The sequence below is a fragment of the Mus pahari genome, chromosome 5 (genome assembly GCF_900095145.1).
Source record: "Mus pahari chromosome 5, PAHARI_EIJ_v1.1, whole genome shotgun sequence".
In the NCBI taxonomy this organism is placed as follows: Eukaryota; Metazoa; Chordata; class Mammalia; order Rodentia; family Muridae; genus Mus; species Mus pahari.
The window spans coordinates 117,765,357-117,779,718 of NC_034594.1; the positions used below are offsets into that span (position 1 = coordinate 117,765,357).

At 41.6% G+C, this 14,362-nt stretch overlaps 1 protein-coding gene across 1 annotated transcript; it reads right to left on the reverse strand.

The window, feature by feature from the left end:
• Nucleotides 1-1,533: 1,533 nt before the first annotated feature.
• Nucleotides 1,534-4,682, reverse strand: Rgs2 (regulator of G protein signaling 2). Its single transcript, XM_021197786.2, has 5 exons — nt 4,547-4,682; nt 3,510-3,611; nt 3,329-3,390; nt 2,669-2,835; nt 1,534-2,427 (listed from the first exon to the last, which is right to left on the reverse strand). The coding sequence occupies exons 1-5, from the start codon at nt 4,654-4,656 to the stop codon at nt 2,233-2,235; spliced, it is 636 nt and encodes a 211-aa protein (XP_021053445.1). The 5' UTR covers nt 4,657-4,682; the 3' UTR covers nt 1,534-2,232.
• Between the last annotated feature and the right edge of the window lie 9,680 nt (nt 4,683-14,362).

Consider the following 14,362-nt stretch of genomic DNA (forward strand, 5'->3'; position numbering starts at 1 on the left):
GTGGTGAGCAAGAGCTAAAATTACACTCTGCAGAGAGGAACCTTTAGATGGAAAGATTCCCTGGGGCCGAGGGACATAGCATCTTCAAGCAAATGGAAGGCGGCCAGTGATGTTGGTGCAGGGGACTGTGTATCAGGTTGGAACGTAAGAGGAAGTCAGCCCTGCGGGGTTATGCTATATTAGGCATGCTGCTTTCCTCTTAATGTTCAGGAGAGCCATCAGGGGTTGGTAAGTGACAGGAGGCAAGATCAGGTTTGTGTGCTGAAAGCATCCCTAGAGTTAAGAAGGAAATATATTAGGTGTAGGAGGTAGCAGAGGGTGGTGGGTTAACTGCAGGTATGGTGGTATCTTCCATCAGACTGGGGACTGAGGAAAAGCTGCACAGAGTGTGAGGTAAATGGAACTTAGTGGCAAAGGAGATTTGTTAGGCAAAGCCTTTATGGATTAAGCGTTATAGAGACCTGACATATTTGTCATATTTCCACCACAGTATCGCTGTTTCAATGAATTCAGAACTCACTTATGCCAACGGTATTTATTTTATTCTGTACCTGTTATATGTCATTCTGGCTTCTGGTGATACAGAAATGAGCCAGGTTGTCCCTCCTGTACTTGTGCTTGTTCCAGACATCTGGTTAAAGGTGTGAATTAGGGTAGTCATAAAGACTATTTCTTTTGGCAAGTAGAAAAAAAGTAACCCAGTTAGTGTGTCCCATTTCTCAAGTACCACTTATTGTGTAGAGATATCAGGGAGATGGGTAGAGAGGTATCCAGGGAGGGACCGGGGTCACAAAACTATGGGATGTCATTACTTGAGCTAAGGTCTTCCAATTTCAAGCTGAGGGTGCCCCCTCCCATCTCCTCCCATTTACTAAAACCGTTCCAGATATAGAAAATTTGCTTTGGAAAGGGAATTCCTCCAAATTAGCCAGAATGGAGGCTTTTCTCAGCTAGAACATATTCCTCTATTTAGTGCAGGCAAAGCACTTGCTTTCTTCTTCAGTGTTACCCAGAGTCACACAGATTATTAGCCAAATGAAGGCAGGAGGTGCAGGAAACTTGGGATTTTCATATTGCCCCATCACAGAAGGAAGAATTGATCAGGTTCTTGCCCATGCTAGGTGTCTGGAACCAAGCATACATCAGGCAGGCCCACATTTACACGAACCTTTATCTTCTCTTAGGCTGTTTGGCCTTGTAACTTTACTTCCTAATATTTAGATGGTCCTTAACACACAGGTCAATGTTCTTTTTTTTCTTTTTCTTTTATTAAATAACACATTTGACTTTCACAATGAGTGGTTCTAGGAATGTGGTCTGATGTTCTTAAGACTACATGATGTCTATAGGTTTAAGGAGAACATCTTCCTCGAAGCAAGCATTTCTCACTTCTCAGGACTGTTAATTTCTCAGTGGGCAGGTACAACAATTGACCCACACTGATACCTCTTTGCTAGAAAGTTCTTTTCTCTGATAGCTGACATATTTCCAGTTACTGAAGTCAAACAACAGAATCACATCGGGACTTCCAAATGTTCAATGACATTATTTAGCAAAATAAATTTATTAAAAGTATTCAAAAACCACTTCAAAGTTTAGCTGCCCGCAAGACAGTTTTTGGCACTCGTAACAGATGCTGGTTCTACAGCACGGCACAGCATTCGGTCCATCACACACACCATTTAACAACGCAAACATACTTCTCAGTTTCAGTGATACGTGACACACTAGTACTAATGATTTGTAGTCCTAAGAACGTCAACACCCTTGCACACAGTAAACATTATAATGTTACTTAGTACTAAAATATTAAAACTAGAACTAACACCACTATGTGGTAACATGGACTAGTTTAGGGGAAGGTGTACAGCCAGCTAGCTAAGGCCACATAATCCCAGACCTATTGATTTTAAAAGCTCCAACATTCCATCGGATCTTCCATCTCAAACCCTGCTTTCCCGACTAGGAGGAAGAACACATTCAGAAGCTTGTTCCCTCCCTCTGTTCTTCACACAGCAAGGGAAGCCATTCTCACACAGAGCCTCTCCTAGGTTGCTGGCTTCCTGATTCACTACCCAACATTGAATCAATAGTTCTGAGCGATGTTTTCCTAACACTCAGGCTGAATTCAAGGTCAGTTTTTTTTTTTTTTTTTTTTTCCTGGCAGGTCACAGCCTTTGCTCTTGGGAGACAGAATGGAATGTCCTTTATGTGGTGGGGGGACTCCTGGTCTCATGTAGCATGGGGCTCTGTGGTGATCTGTGGCTTTTTACATAAGTCCTGGTAGAATTCTGACTCCAAGAATCGAGGATAAGAATTGTTCTCCATCAAGCTGTACACCCTCTTCTGAGCCGTGGTGAAGCAGCCACTTGTAGCCTCTTGGATATTTTGGGCAATCAGAGTTTTTGTTTGGAAGTCAATGTTTATCTGAAAGAACAAAACCAAAGTCCATTTATTGGCTAGTCAGCACTGCAAATTGATGCTTAATAATAAAACATAAAGGTGTAATCTGTGATCAGTTGTAACTGTCAATTTTGGAGAAACTTAAATGTTAGGCCAGCTGGGATGAGAGCCACACAGGGCTCTTCTCACTGGTGCTTGAATGTGGTGTATTCAAGTCTCATGTTTCAACAGTGTTGACAGTGATCCGAGGAACCTGTTTTCTTACCTCTTTGGGAGCTTCCTTCTCTATGAAGTCGGTGTATATTTTCCTTGCTTTTGAGGACAGTTTTTGGGGTGATTTGGTTTTTTTGAAGTCTTCACAAGCCAACCAGAATTCAATGTTTTCTTCACAGAACTCGGACTTTAAAAATGCCCTGAATGCAGCAAGCCCATCTGGAAGCAGAGGAAATGCAGTATGAATGGAATGACCGAATTACACATGGTTCTTCTAGCGCAAAATGATCAGTTCTCTAGACTTCATTCAAGCCTGTCATTCTCGAAGTCTGGCTCTTTAAGCACTAAGATGCCAGTAGGCAAAATGCTTAAGTTTGTAGTCTGCAACAAAAGTATACTTAACTTCACTGGCACTGCAAGACCAGTGTTTATAGGCTCTAAGTTCACTAGGAACTAGGGCTTTTGAAAATATTCTATGCAATGGAAAAGCTGACTCAACTATAGCCGTGAGTAATGGGCATTTTAATTTTTAGGCTAATTTTTCTTCCCCACCTGAGGTGCCTCCTGCTTCTCCATGATTAAACCCAGTGATATAAGGGAAAGAAAAAGAGGCTTTGAACTGTCAGTGGTGGTAATGTCTAATGCACTTCTTGCCATCATTTCTAGGCTTTTGAGACACTGGTAAGAGAGCACATTCAGGAGGTTAGCTTACATTTACTGGCCAGCAGTTCATCAAATGCTTCTGCCCAGAGCTGCGCTTCCTCAGGAGAAGGCCTGCAAGAGAGGTTCCGCAAATGAGCTCCACCACACACCACACACCACACACGACAGTTCCCCTTTCCTGTTCACTTGGCTACATATTCATCTCTGTAACTACAGGATCCGAAACTTACTTGATAAAAGTCTGCTGTTTGCTTTTCTTGCCAGTTTTGGGCTTCCCAGGAGTAGAGGAATTCTGCAAGAAGTAGCTCAAACGGGTCTTCCAATCCTTTAAGCTGGGAAAAAAAAAAAAGAGGAAAAATACTTCAAGCAGCAATTCTTGAACGGTCAAATTGTCATCAGCTGCAGCAGCTGCAGACAAAGCAGAGAATGAGTCTCACCGCTTAGCATTTAAACCCAGCACCCCAGAACACAGTTTTATCCGTTCATCTGACTATAGTGAGCTTTACAAGCAGGTTAGGACTACATAACAGCCAGGGCATTTTAAATTTTCACCAGTTATTTCTGACCTATTGAACAGGTAGCGGATTTTCTGCATGGTTAAACTACAGCTTGCTGTCATTTTACAACTGAGAACAGCAGTCTTGACCCAGCTGATGTTTCTTCCCTTTCTGCACTGGAGGTAGGAGGGTCTGCACTATGCCAGAAACAATGCAGAGGTGTAGGGGTGTAGGTGTGTGTGTGTGTGTGTGTGTGTGTGATGGATTCCCTAGCTCGCCTCTGCGACCGCCCACAGTGCTTCTCTGCAGCAGATACTGCAGAGCAAATTACTCATTCCATAGTCGTGACTGGGTGAGCCCTACTTTATGATTTAAAAAACGGATCTCATACATCGCGAATCAACTCAAACATCTCCATCCAGCAGCTTTGCAAGCAGCTCAGAACAATGCAACGTACAGGCGCCGGTGGACGTTATTCAGCTGCAGGATTCTGATGCCTCGTTAAATGCAGAACAAAAAGCCAACCAGCCCTTCTACCGCCACCTTCTTCAACCATTTCCTATAGTTCCTAAACTCTCGGAGCTCACATAGAAAAAAAAGCACATACCACCATATCTAGCAAGCTAACTTTTCCTCCTCGCCCCCTCCCCAAACTCCCACACTTTCTCTGCAGACTAGAGTATTCAAAGCTGAGATCGAGCGAAGGTAGGTCCCTAGCAGCAAAGCCAGGCTGGGTATGAAAAGCTCTTCGGGAGACCCGGCATACTCACAGTGTCCGCTTCATTTTCTCCCGCTTCTCCTCGACCTTGGGGCCGTTGCCTGCACTCTTGTCCATGGGTACGCAGTCGTGCTGGACAGCCAGGAACATGGCACTTTGCATTCTCAGACTCCCGCGGCCACCGCAGCTGTTTGAGGCCGGGAGCGCACCGCGGGCTTTTCAGGCGGGCGGCGGCATAGGGGCGGGACCTGGAGGCGTCCGCCACGCCCCAAGAGAGCGCGGATTGGCTCGCTGCAGACGGCACGAGGGCGGGGTTGCCCCGGCCTGCAGCAGTCACGGCAGCCGCCGAAGGGCCTGGAAGCGAGGGCGCTGTTGACGTAGGCGCCGCATCCTCGTGCGCACACAGGGTGGGAGGTGGCGGGCGGGGACAGAGAGCGATTTGGTAGGCACTTCGGGTGGCCACAGCGGTGAAGGGTCTCCGAGTTCTTGGCTTTTCCTTTAGTGAAGACCGTACCTTTTACTGTGTGTGTGTGTGTGTGTGTGTGTGTGTGTGTGTGTTCGCGCGCTCCACCTTTGTATGTGTGTGTGTGTGTGTGTGTGTGTGTGTGTGTGTGTGTGTGTTCGCGCGCTCCACCTTTGTATGTGTGTGTGTGTGTGTGTGTGTGTGTGTGTGTGTGTGTGTGTGCGCGCGCTCCCTTTGTGTGTGTGTGTGTGTGTGTGTGTGTGTGTGTGTGTGTGTGTGTGTTCGCGCGCTCCACCTTTGTATCTATTGTTCATCCGGACACCTATAGACTGCAGCTGGGATGGGGAGAGCCCTGCTGGCTGCGCTCAGCCACTCTACCTATTTTAGAGAAGGAAATCAGCAACTAGAAAAACCTGAAACATGGACTGTTGAGCTAGGTGCTGTGACTCTGTAGCTCGCTCAGGCATCTTGGAATTCCTAAAGGGAATTCCACGCTGCTCAGGGAGGAAGCGGGAGAAAGTGTCTGTTAAAACCTGGTGTTTTAACCGGTTCTGCAGTTTTGATCTTTAAATGCATGGTTGCAGCAGGCTGTGGCGTTGCAGGGTCGTTCCCCAGGAGACCCGAGGGGGCATCTCCTGCGGGGCACAGCACAGATCAGAGAGATAGGTGAGAAATACAAAGGGAAATCCACGATCTCGCAGTTCTTGCTGCACACGGATCATGTGTAGTTTCGGAGGGTAAGGAATCAGGATTTCCTCATGACTCATTCACGGTTGAACAGACTTAAGAATTACTAGATGTTCAACTGCTTAAGTTAAGGTGGGGGTGCAGTGGTGGTGGTGGTGGGGGTAGAGCTAGATGTGAGAGCTGGTCAGTGTAAAGAGTTTGTTTGGGTAAGCTTCATTTGTGAGAACCCGGGTCTCTGCTCCTGCAGGGTTTAATAAGCCCTGATTTGTAAGAACTAATACATGACTTCAACTACAAACTGATTCAGCTTCCTATGTTACCAGAATGATGCAGCGGAATACCTAAGTGGTTTTCCCATAAAGTCTGAACAGACTAACGAAAAGGTACGGCTTAGGCTCTAGTTATTCTGATTCATACTAGACCCACTGAAAGGAAAATGAAGACCCGTCTTGGTTCCCAACTGGGAACCAAAGCAACACATTGTGACAAGCTGAGGATAGTTTGAGTCAGAGATCAAAGTCTGCAGTCGCTAATGAAGAAGATTGGTATAGCCTTTATTATAGAAGGAATATCATTTCGATTTTAGTAACAAATCCTTGACGGCATGTTTATGAATCTGTAAGATGGAATTTTTTAATAAGCCCAAAAGATCTGCACTGTTTCTACATTTGTTTTAATTTCTGACGATTTAATACATATTTATTAAGCACGTGTAATGGAAATAGTGTTGCTTGTTAAAATACCTGTAATATGCAGGCATAGTTGATTTTCAACAATACAAAACAGGATTTTTTTTTTTTAACTTACAACCCTGGGTATTAAAATCATCAATATAGATCAGGTGGCCCTTGCTTGACACTTGTGGCTGTTAGCAGGTGTAATCAGAGCCAGTGCTTAACCAGTAGTTGCTAAGTGTCTGTTAAGGCAGTCACTTTCCCCCTGCCTGAGCCCTCATTTCTCATGACTAATAGTAGCAATGTGATTTCTTTTCCTTTTTTTTTTTTTTTTTTTTTTTGCCAGTCTCAAAAGATACTATGCAAATCTTGCATTTAAGACCCTTTGTAACGTCAACAAAATGCATTATTTTGCACATACATATGGGGGCAATCTCCAGCTAGCTTTTCAGCATAAAAAAGAAATCGCAAGGAGTAACTCAAAATTAATTAGCTTCTAAATGTGTAAATTCTATTAATTATCAAGATAATGCAGTTTTTTTTAATGTGTCAAGCTTATGACAAATTGCTGTTTATATAATAAATAAGGACAAGAAAAAAATTAGTTCATATTTAGTCTCTTCAAGATCTTTAAACCTGAAAAGCTCTGTTCTTTTTATACATTAACAAAGTAAATTTACATGTGCCCTACTAACTAGTTGAAAGGTAGACTATCCTAGATGATTCTTGTATTTAATACATTTTAATACTTTTTTTTTCTCCACAAGCCTTTTCAGACTGACAATTGGAACTAAGTCACAAAATGATTTTTCTCCCTGGAAATTGTGGTTGCTTGATAAATTTGCATAAGTTTACAACCACTGGTAGTTTTGGGAGTTTAGGCAGTACCTACTACAGACAGAAACCTTTTTTCTTGAGAAGTCACCACACTGGACTGGGAGGGAATAAAGTGGCAGGACGTTGCTAAGCATTGAAGGGACCCTGGATTCCATCTCCACCAAAAATAACGCCCCTTCCCCGAAGGTCTTTTTCAAGACGGGCTTTCATATTTAAAGTAAAAGCTTCGTGTGTCTGGCAACTTCCCTTTAGAGTTTGTTGTTGTTACAGTTGGCTTTTAGGTAGATAGAATTGCTAAATACTAAGATGACACACAGTTTCCATTTTGTGGTGGCGGAAGCAGCAATGCAGTGGGTTGAAAAAAGACTGGCCGGCAAAGCCACAGCCTGAGATCTGCTGATAAACAAAGCGTAGGTTTCCATTTTGAATCTGCCATGCCCTCTGCTGGAGCAGTCTGAGCACATTCCGCGGGATTCTCCCATTCCGCTGGATTCTCCCATTCTGCAGGATTCTCCCATTCCACTGGATTCTCCCATTCCGTTGGATTCTCCCATTCCGCTGGATTCTCCCAGAGCACACACTTTTTTTTTTTCTTTTTCAAACACTATCACACAGATAACATAAAGGATAAAATGTCTGACTTGCCAAATACCTATCTTCTTCACTAATTCATTGTTATGAATATTTATATACTAACTCATGCTCTAGCAATTTAGAGTCAATATATGCTTAAAAAAACTCACAGAAATAGTCTATGTATAACTAAATGCTTAAAACAAAACAAAACAAAACAAAACACAACTTGGCAATATGTTTAGATATTAATTTGAAAGAACTCCAAAACTGTGGCTCACCTTTGTGAAATGTTCTTTTCAAATCAAGAAAACATGGGATAGGTAATTGAAAAAAAAAAATGTCAGTAATGTTCATATAGTCAGAAATTTGACACAGGTCTCCCCCCTTCCCCCCGTTTTATTTTGTCTAACTACTTTGTGAAATATTTTATCAGAACGAACACATGATTTCACAAGACTCTCTTCGTCACCCTTTTCCTCTAACATGATCTCAGATTTTAAAGTTATTATTAATTTCTTAAATGGTAACTTCTGTGCCCAGAAGCTAAGAGAGAAAATTAGTGTTTTTGTCGGGATTGTATTGCTTTAATGCTTGACCTGTGTTTCAGAGGACTTAGTCACTCCACCAGTGTGTGTTGGTGGTTTCACTTAGCTGTGGCCCCGCTTCCTCTCTGCTTTGAGGTGTGTATCCCAAATGCAGGCAGGCAAGGCGTTGCGAATTTAATCACCGTCTTTACCAAAACACTGAGAATAATATCTAAGGATTTTTTTTACTTCTGAATGAAAACTGCTAACATAAACCAAATACTGCATATAGGTGTGTTCAGTAGTTGATAAGACTGTGAGTTAAAGACTGTGCCGTCTAAAGCAGGGGGCCGTTGCTCGCTGTGAGGTGAAACCTGATGGGGGACTGGGGTTAGACGTACTCCCTTGTACAGTACGTCGCATAAGTGACCCTAACCCTGCAAAGTACAGAAGCAGAGACTGGTTTCTTGACATGTCTTCCGACTGGAATTCTAATTTCTTGCCAGAGAAACTGGAGTGTTAGTTGGAATGCGTTTACTATTGTTTTCAAATTGGTCATGTTTGGTTAAGGACATGTTAGATTTCGAAGGCTTATAAGCTGCCGGTCACTGGGGATGTAACTTCCTTCACATTTTTTTCACGTATGACAGGACCATTGGCAATCCGAGATGTGATGCACTTGTCTCCCCCCCCCCACACACACACACAGTGTACTGAAAACTTTCAAGTAGGGAGAAATGATCTGTTTTATGTATTCTTTAGGCCTTTCATTCATAGACTATAATAATAGATAACCTTGTATGCATTCTCTTCCTTCACTTTCTTTTCATTTTCTCAATTTTCTTTTCCTCTGCCTCCTCCTCTTTTTCTCCATCCTTTCCCTTTCTCCGTCCTCTCTTCTGTTCCTTCCAATTGACTTCTGCCCTTCCTTTCTTTCACTGTCTTCCTTCTCATCCCTCTCCTCCCTTCCCTTGGCTGATCTCCCAACTCTCGTTTTCTTGCCTCACTCACCCAAGTACTGTGATCACACACACACACACACACACACACACACACACACCACACACACACCACACATCTTAGAGTCCCAGTAGAGATAACTGGATAACAGAGGATGCTTTTGCAGAGAGGTGAATAGAATTTGACACAGTTGTGCTGTAAATATCCAACTCTAAACTCAGAGCTAATTGGCACCAGAGCCCGGCAAACTTCCCAGCTTGTAAAAGTGAGATACTTCTGTCTTTCTTTTCATAATTTTTTTTTTTTCGAGATAGGGTTTCTCTGTGTAGCCCTGGCTGTCCTGGAACTCACTTTGTAGACCAGGCTGGCCTCGAACTCAGAAATCCACCTGCCTCTGCCTCCCGAGTGCTGGGATTAAAGGCATGCGTCACCACGCCCAGCTCATAAAATATGTTTAACAGAGCAGGTTGGATGATTTTCTTGTCCATAATTGGGACACTCACTTTTTATTCTTACTGTTGCTGTTTCACTAAATTTCACGGTTCAGTGTAATTACTGGGGTGCCATGTTCCCCTTTCAGGTGGAAAGAATGAGGCTGCCAGTTTAAGGAGCATCAGCTAAGTTCCACCGTGGGGTGCTGAAGGCCAGGTGTGCCAGGGACTGAAGTCTTCTGATGGAGTTTCTTCATTCCACAGTGCTGAAGAGTGATGGATAGAATTGCATCTGTGCTGACTCTGCCTCCTTGGTGCCCTGCCATCTCAGCTTGACTTATCAAACCTTTTTTTGGGGGTGATTGGTGATCTGTTTCCTCTCTGGGTTTCCTGGTGGTCCTTGTAACTTCTTCCAAATACAGTATTGGATACATCAGTGATTATCAGTGATGTGAGGTTATGTTTTAAAAAGACTTTTACAAAATAAATAATAAAGAGAGAAACAAAGTTAGGTTCACATCAAAATTGAGAAAGCAAGGTAAAGACATAGCTCTTTGACTTCCGGTTCCCACTCATTCATACCTTCTCCCATTATCAGCATACCTCACCCAGGTGACAGATAGGATGAGCCTGTACTGACACATTATTATCATCCAGAGTTGTTCGTTGATATTAGGGTTCATTCCAGTTGGGGTACATTCTGTATGCTTAGCCACAAGTCTAGTGACCAGTATCAACCACTGCAGTGTCATGCAGAGTACTTTCACTACCATAATTACCTCTCTGTTAGAGTTTATCTCTCCCTCTCTGATACCTTCGGCACCTGATGGTTTTTTTTAAACCATTTTCATAGTTTTGCCTCTATTGGAATGCCTTCTTAATTAGAGTTTGGCATCTAGAGTATATAGAGCTTTTGGATTTGGTTAAGTTTCTTTCACGGCCTTTCCCCCTTTGGGGTTTGATAGCTATTTTAATATCATGTAGTAATAGTCCCTTATTTGAAGTTTCCATAGTGTATTTCTCTATTCACCTATTAAAGGATATCTAGGTTGCTTCCAGGTTTTGGCAAACACGAGTAAAGCAGATTTAAGTTCTGTATGGGCATGTTTTCAAACTCCTTGAAAACAGCAAGGGTGAGTAGCTTAATTACAAGAACATGTTTACTATTGTAAGACAACATCACCCTGTCTCTAAAAGTTGCTTTACCTATCATGTTCCAATTCCAAATGTCTCTTCCTTTACTCTGCATCTCTGGCAGCATATGATGCTCTCAGTACCATGCATTTGGATGATTCTAAAGGTGTACACTGATGTCGTCATGGTTTTAATTCACAGCCCTCTAAAAGCATATGATGCAAGCTTTCTTTTTGTCTGTATATTTGGCATTTGCTTGTTTTCTTTGGTAAGGTGTCAAGGGTTTTGGCTAATTTTAAATCAGACTATTTTCCTTTCCTACTGTTGAGTTTTAAGTTTTCTATATTTTTGAGTAATGGCCCTTTGTAAAATAAATGCATTTGCTTTTTTTTCCTCTAAGCCTGTGGGGTTTCTCTTTTTATTATTATTATTATTATTATTATTATTATTATTATTATTATTTTTGTCTTTTGAGGAGCAGAACATTTTAATTTCAGATAAGTCCATCTTAGTATTTCCTCATTTTTGTCAAAAGTTAGTTTTCATCTGTAATGAAATGAGTTTTAAAATAACATATATTTTTGTGACACCAACACTACATTTTCAGACTCATGGTAAGATCCAGAAAATTATATTCATAATTACCACAAGTGCCAACATTTCAAGCATGGATTCATGTTACATGGCAAACAAGATCAAGAAAGCAACTATCAAATGAAAGAGACTCAGGCAGGGCAAATCCTAGGAGAGCACATTAAAGGTACTACTGCTTCATCAAAGGGTTCCTGGCATATTGGATAACACCAAGACAGCCAAAGGTTGTTCCTATATCAGCACCAAGATCAGCACCTCCTATCATAGCTGAAGCGCCTACATTGATTAATGAGCATGGCAGCCTTATGGGTGTCTGCCTACTGCATTGGTCTGAAACCCCTTCTAGTCAGCTACCACACACTCTTCTGAGTCTTGGTTGTTAAATGTAAAACTGACTGTCAAAGTCCAAACAATCTTGATTTTTCTCTTCCATTATTTTCTACAAATCTTACAGATTTACACTTGACATTAGATCTGTGCTCCATTTTGAAGACTTCTGGGACATAGTTACTTTTTGAAGTATTTAAGCTATCTCTTATCCCTTAAATATGTGTTAGTAATGTCTAGTTTTTTGTAGAATTCACATTTTCAACAACTTTATCCACTATTTTTCTAGGGCGTAGTGGGTACTTGGTTGATTTAATATACTCTCTCATCTCCTTCTTCCTTTTCTTTCCCCTCTCCCTTTGCCTCTTTCTCCCACCCTCCTTTCCTGTCTTTCTGACTTTCTGTCTGTCTGTTTGCCTGCCTTGTTGCTTTCTTCATGATCCACAGTCTTTCTGTCTTTCTATTTGTCTATCTGTCTGTCGATCTGCTTGGCTGCCATACTGTCTTCTTCAAGAACCACAGATTGATTTATCTGTCATGTTTAGAAATGCCTGTCTGCCTGTCTGCTTGCCTGTACATCTTTGTCTTTAAGATAGGATCTCACTGTGTTCTGGCAAGCCTATAAACTTTCTGTGCACAACAGGGTGGCCTTAATCTTTTGTCAGTCTGTCTGCTTGAGTTCCCCAAATGCTGGGTGTTTATTATCACACATGGCATCGTTTCTTTTTCTCAATGCAGTTTAGCAAGGACTTGACGTCTCTGCCTGTCCTCTCCCTGTATTCTGTCACACTGGACTGAAGCTTTATCATTTGGGGTCTTCCAGTGCATCAACTCTTTTGTCTCCTTCAGTGACTATTTTATAGTGTATATTTGGTTTCATTTCTTTAAGAGTTTTAAGAGAAATTTTAAAGCAAGGTAGATGAAGACACACTAGCAACCTTGCCAGTCTTCATCTAGATAAGCTGTATTTAACTGAGCAATATTAGTTGTTTTCACAAAACAAAAGATGTATCTTTGGATTCATTTTTTTTTCTAGAGTGGCCCATTTTCTGACACATTCACTCAATTCAATTTCAAGCTTTCATTAAGCATGTTGTCTTCTTCATGAACCACAGATGGATTTATCTCTCATGTTTGGCAAATGCCTACATTCTTAAGGAAGAAAGGGCTCATTCTGGCTCACTGTTCCAGGACCCAGTCCATTACAGCGGGAAAGCAAGATGGAAGGAGGAGTTGGAAGCATCTAGTTACAAGAAGCAGAGGACAATGAATGAACAAGTGTGCTTAGCTCCCCTTATCCATTGTATATAGTTCAGGGTCCTTGCAAAGGGAATGGTTCCACCCACAGTTGAGACTACTCTTCTAACATTGGTTAACCTTGCTAAGATCATCCCTTATAGGCATTCCTGGAGCTCCACCTCTCAGGTGATTATAGATTCTGTCAAATTACCAACTCAAACCATGACAGTTTCCTATGAGCTTGACCTAACTTTATCATTTAGAGTTTATTCCATATGCACTGTTTTTTTTTTTATTAAACTTTTTTCTCACTTTATCTCCTTTTAAAACATCAAATAAGAACAGTTTTATACTTAACCAGAAATAAAATTTTCTACCTTTGAAGATGGGAATTTTCATGTGAAGCATCTTTTTGAAGTTGTTCTTCCTTTTTCTGATGGATTTTGAAAGCCATTTTGCTTGTACATGCTTGATATTGGATTGCTTTGATTTATCTTCTAAAGATGAGTATTTCTTGTAATGTCAGGCTCAACCTGTTCTGAATGTTTAGATTTCTCCTTATTACTTCTTCAAGTTGGCTCAGAGATAGAAATCTCCCACTCCTTATCAACGACCTCCAAGTTTTTTTTCTTTTGAATAACAGGCTCATCAGCTTGACTTAAATTGAAATGGATTCAAGTTCTTCAAATTCTTTTCCAGGTTGAACAGTTTAGAAATTTTATGATTTTCTCTTTTGGAAAGGCAGAATTTTCAGGGTGGTCTTACACAGCCCAGGCAATTGCTAGATCCCCAGTACCCAGTGTCTAAATTTCCTTTACTTGCATAAGATGGGTTTTAAAATATTCAAATATTCAGCATGACTGTAAACAAAACCATCTCCTACAAGAGTCCATGGATATCTGTGCAAACGTTAAGGTCCTCTGATGGGGCTGCCATTTGACTGACCCAGAATCTCTAGAACTGTGGCATGCAGAGCCTCCCAGCCATGAGGAAATCCCGTCAAGTCTTCTAGACTACTACTTTAGGTTTTCAGGACAGTGATTGCTACACAATCCATCAGAGAATACCAGTGAGCCTTTATTTCCTGGAACCAAACTAATAATGCCATGTAACTATGGTAGCCCCTGCCCCATGCACACAAGGGAGTAAATTATTGGCTAATGCTTCCTTTTTCTGTAAGACAAGCGTTTAATCCTCTTGCCATGTTTCTCATATTCTCCACAGAAGCACAGAATAATTTTTATTTTCAGAGCTTTTTTATTTCTAGCTAGCCTTGATGTAACCAAAGCAAGACTAGGGGAACACAAGAGAAGGCTTAGGAAGGACCCTAAACAAGATTTCAAGTTACTTTTCCAGTTTCATGTTTAAAAACAAAAAGATGAAATAAGCAGAATTTAAAATTTGTATCGCATGTCCAGAGGA

Bases quoted from the DNA above. Each gene is read 5' to 3' on its own strand.
- Rgs2 (XM_021197786.2), bottom strand. From the start codon at position 4,656: ATGCAAAGTGCCATGTTCCTGGCTGTCCAGCACGACTGCGTACCCATG. The intron at 3,612-4,546 runs GTGAGTATGCCG...TTTTTTTCCCAG, and splicing joins GAGAAAATGAAGCGGACACT to CTTAAAGGATTGGAAGACCC. The intron at 3,391-3,509 runs GTAAGTTTCGGA...CCTCTCTTGCAG, and splicing joins AAACAGCAGACTTTTATCAA to GCCTTCTCCTGAGGAAGCGC.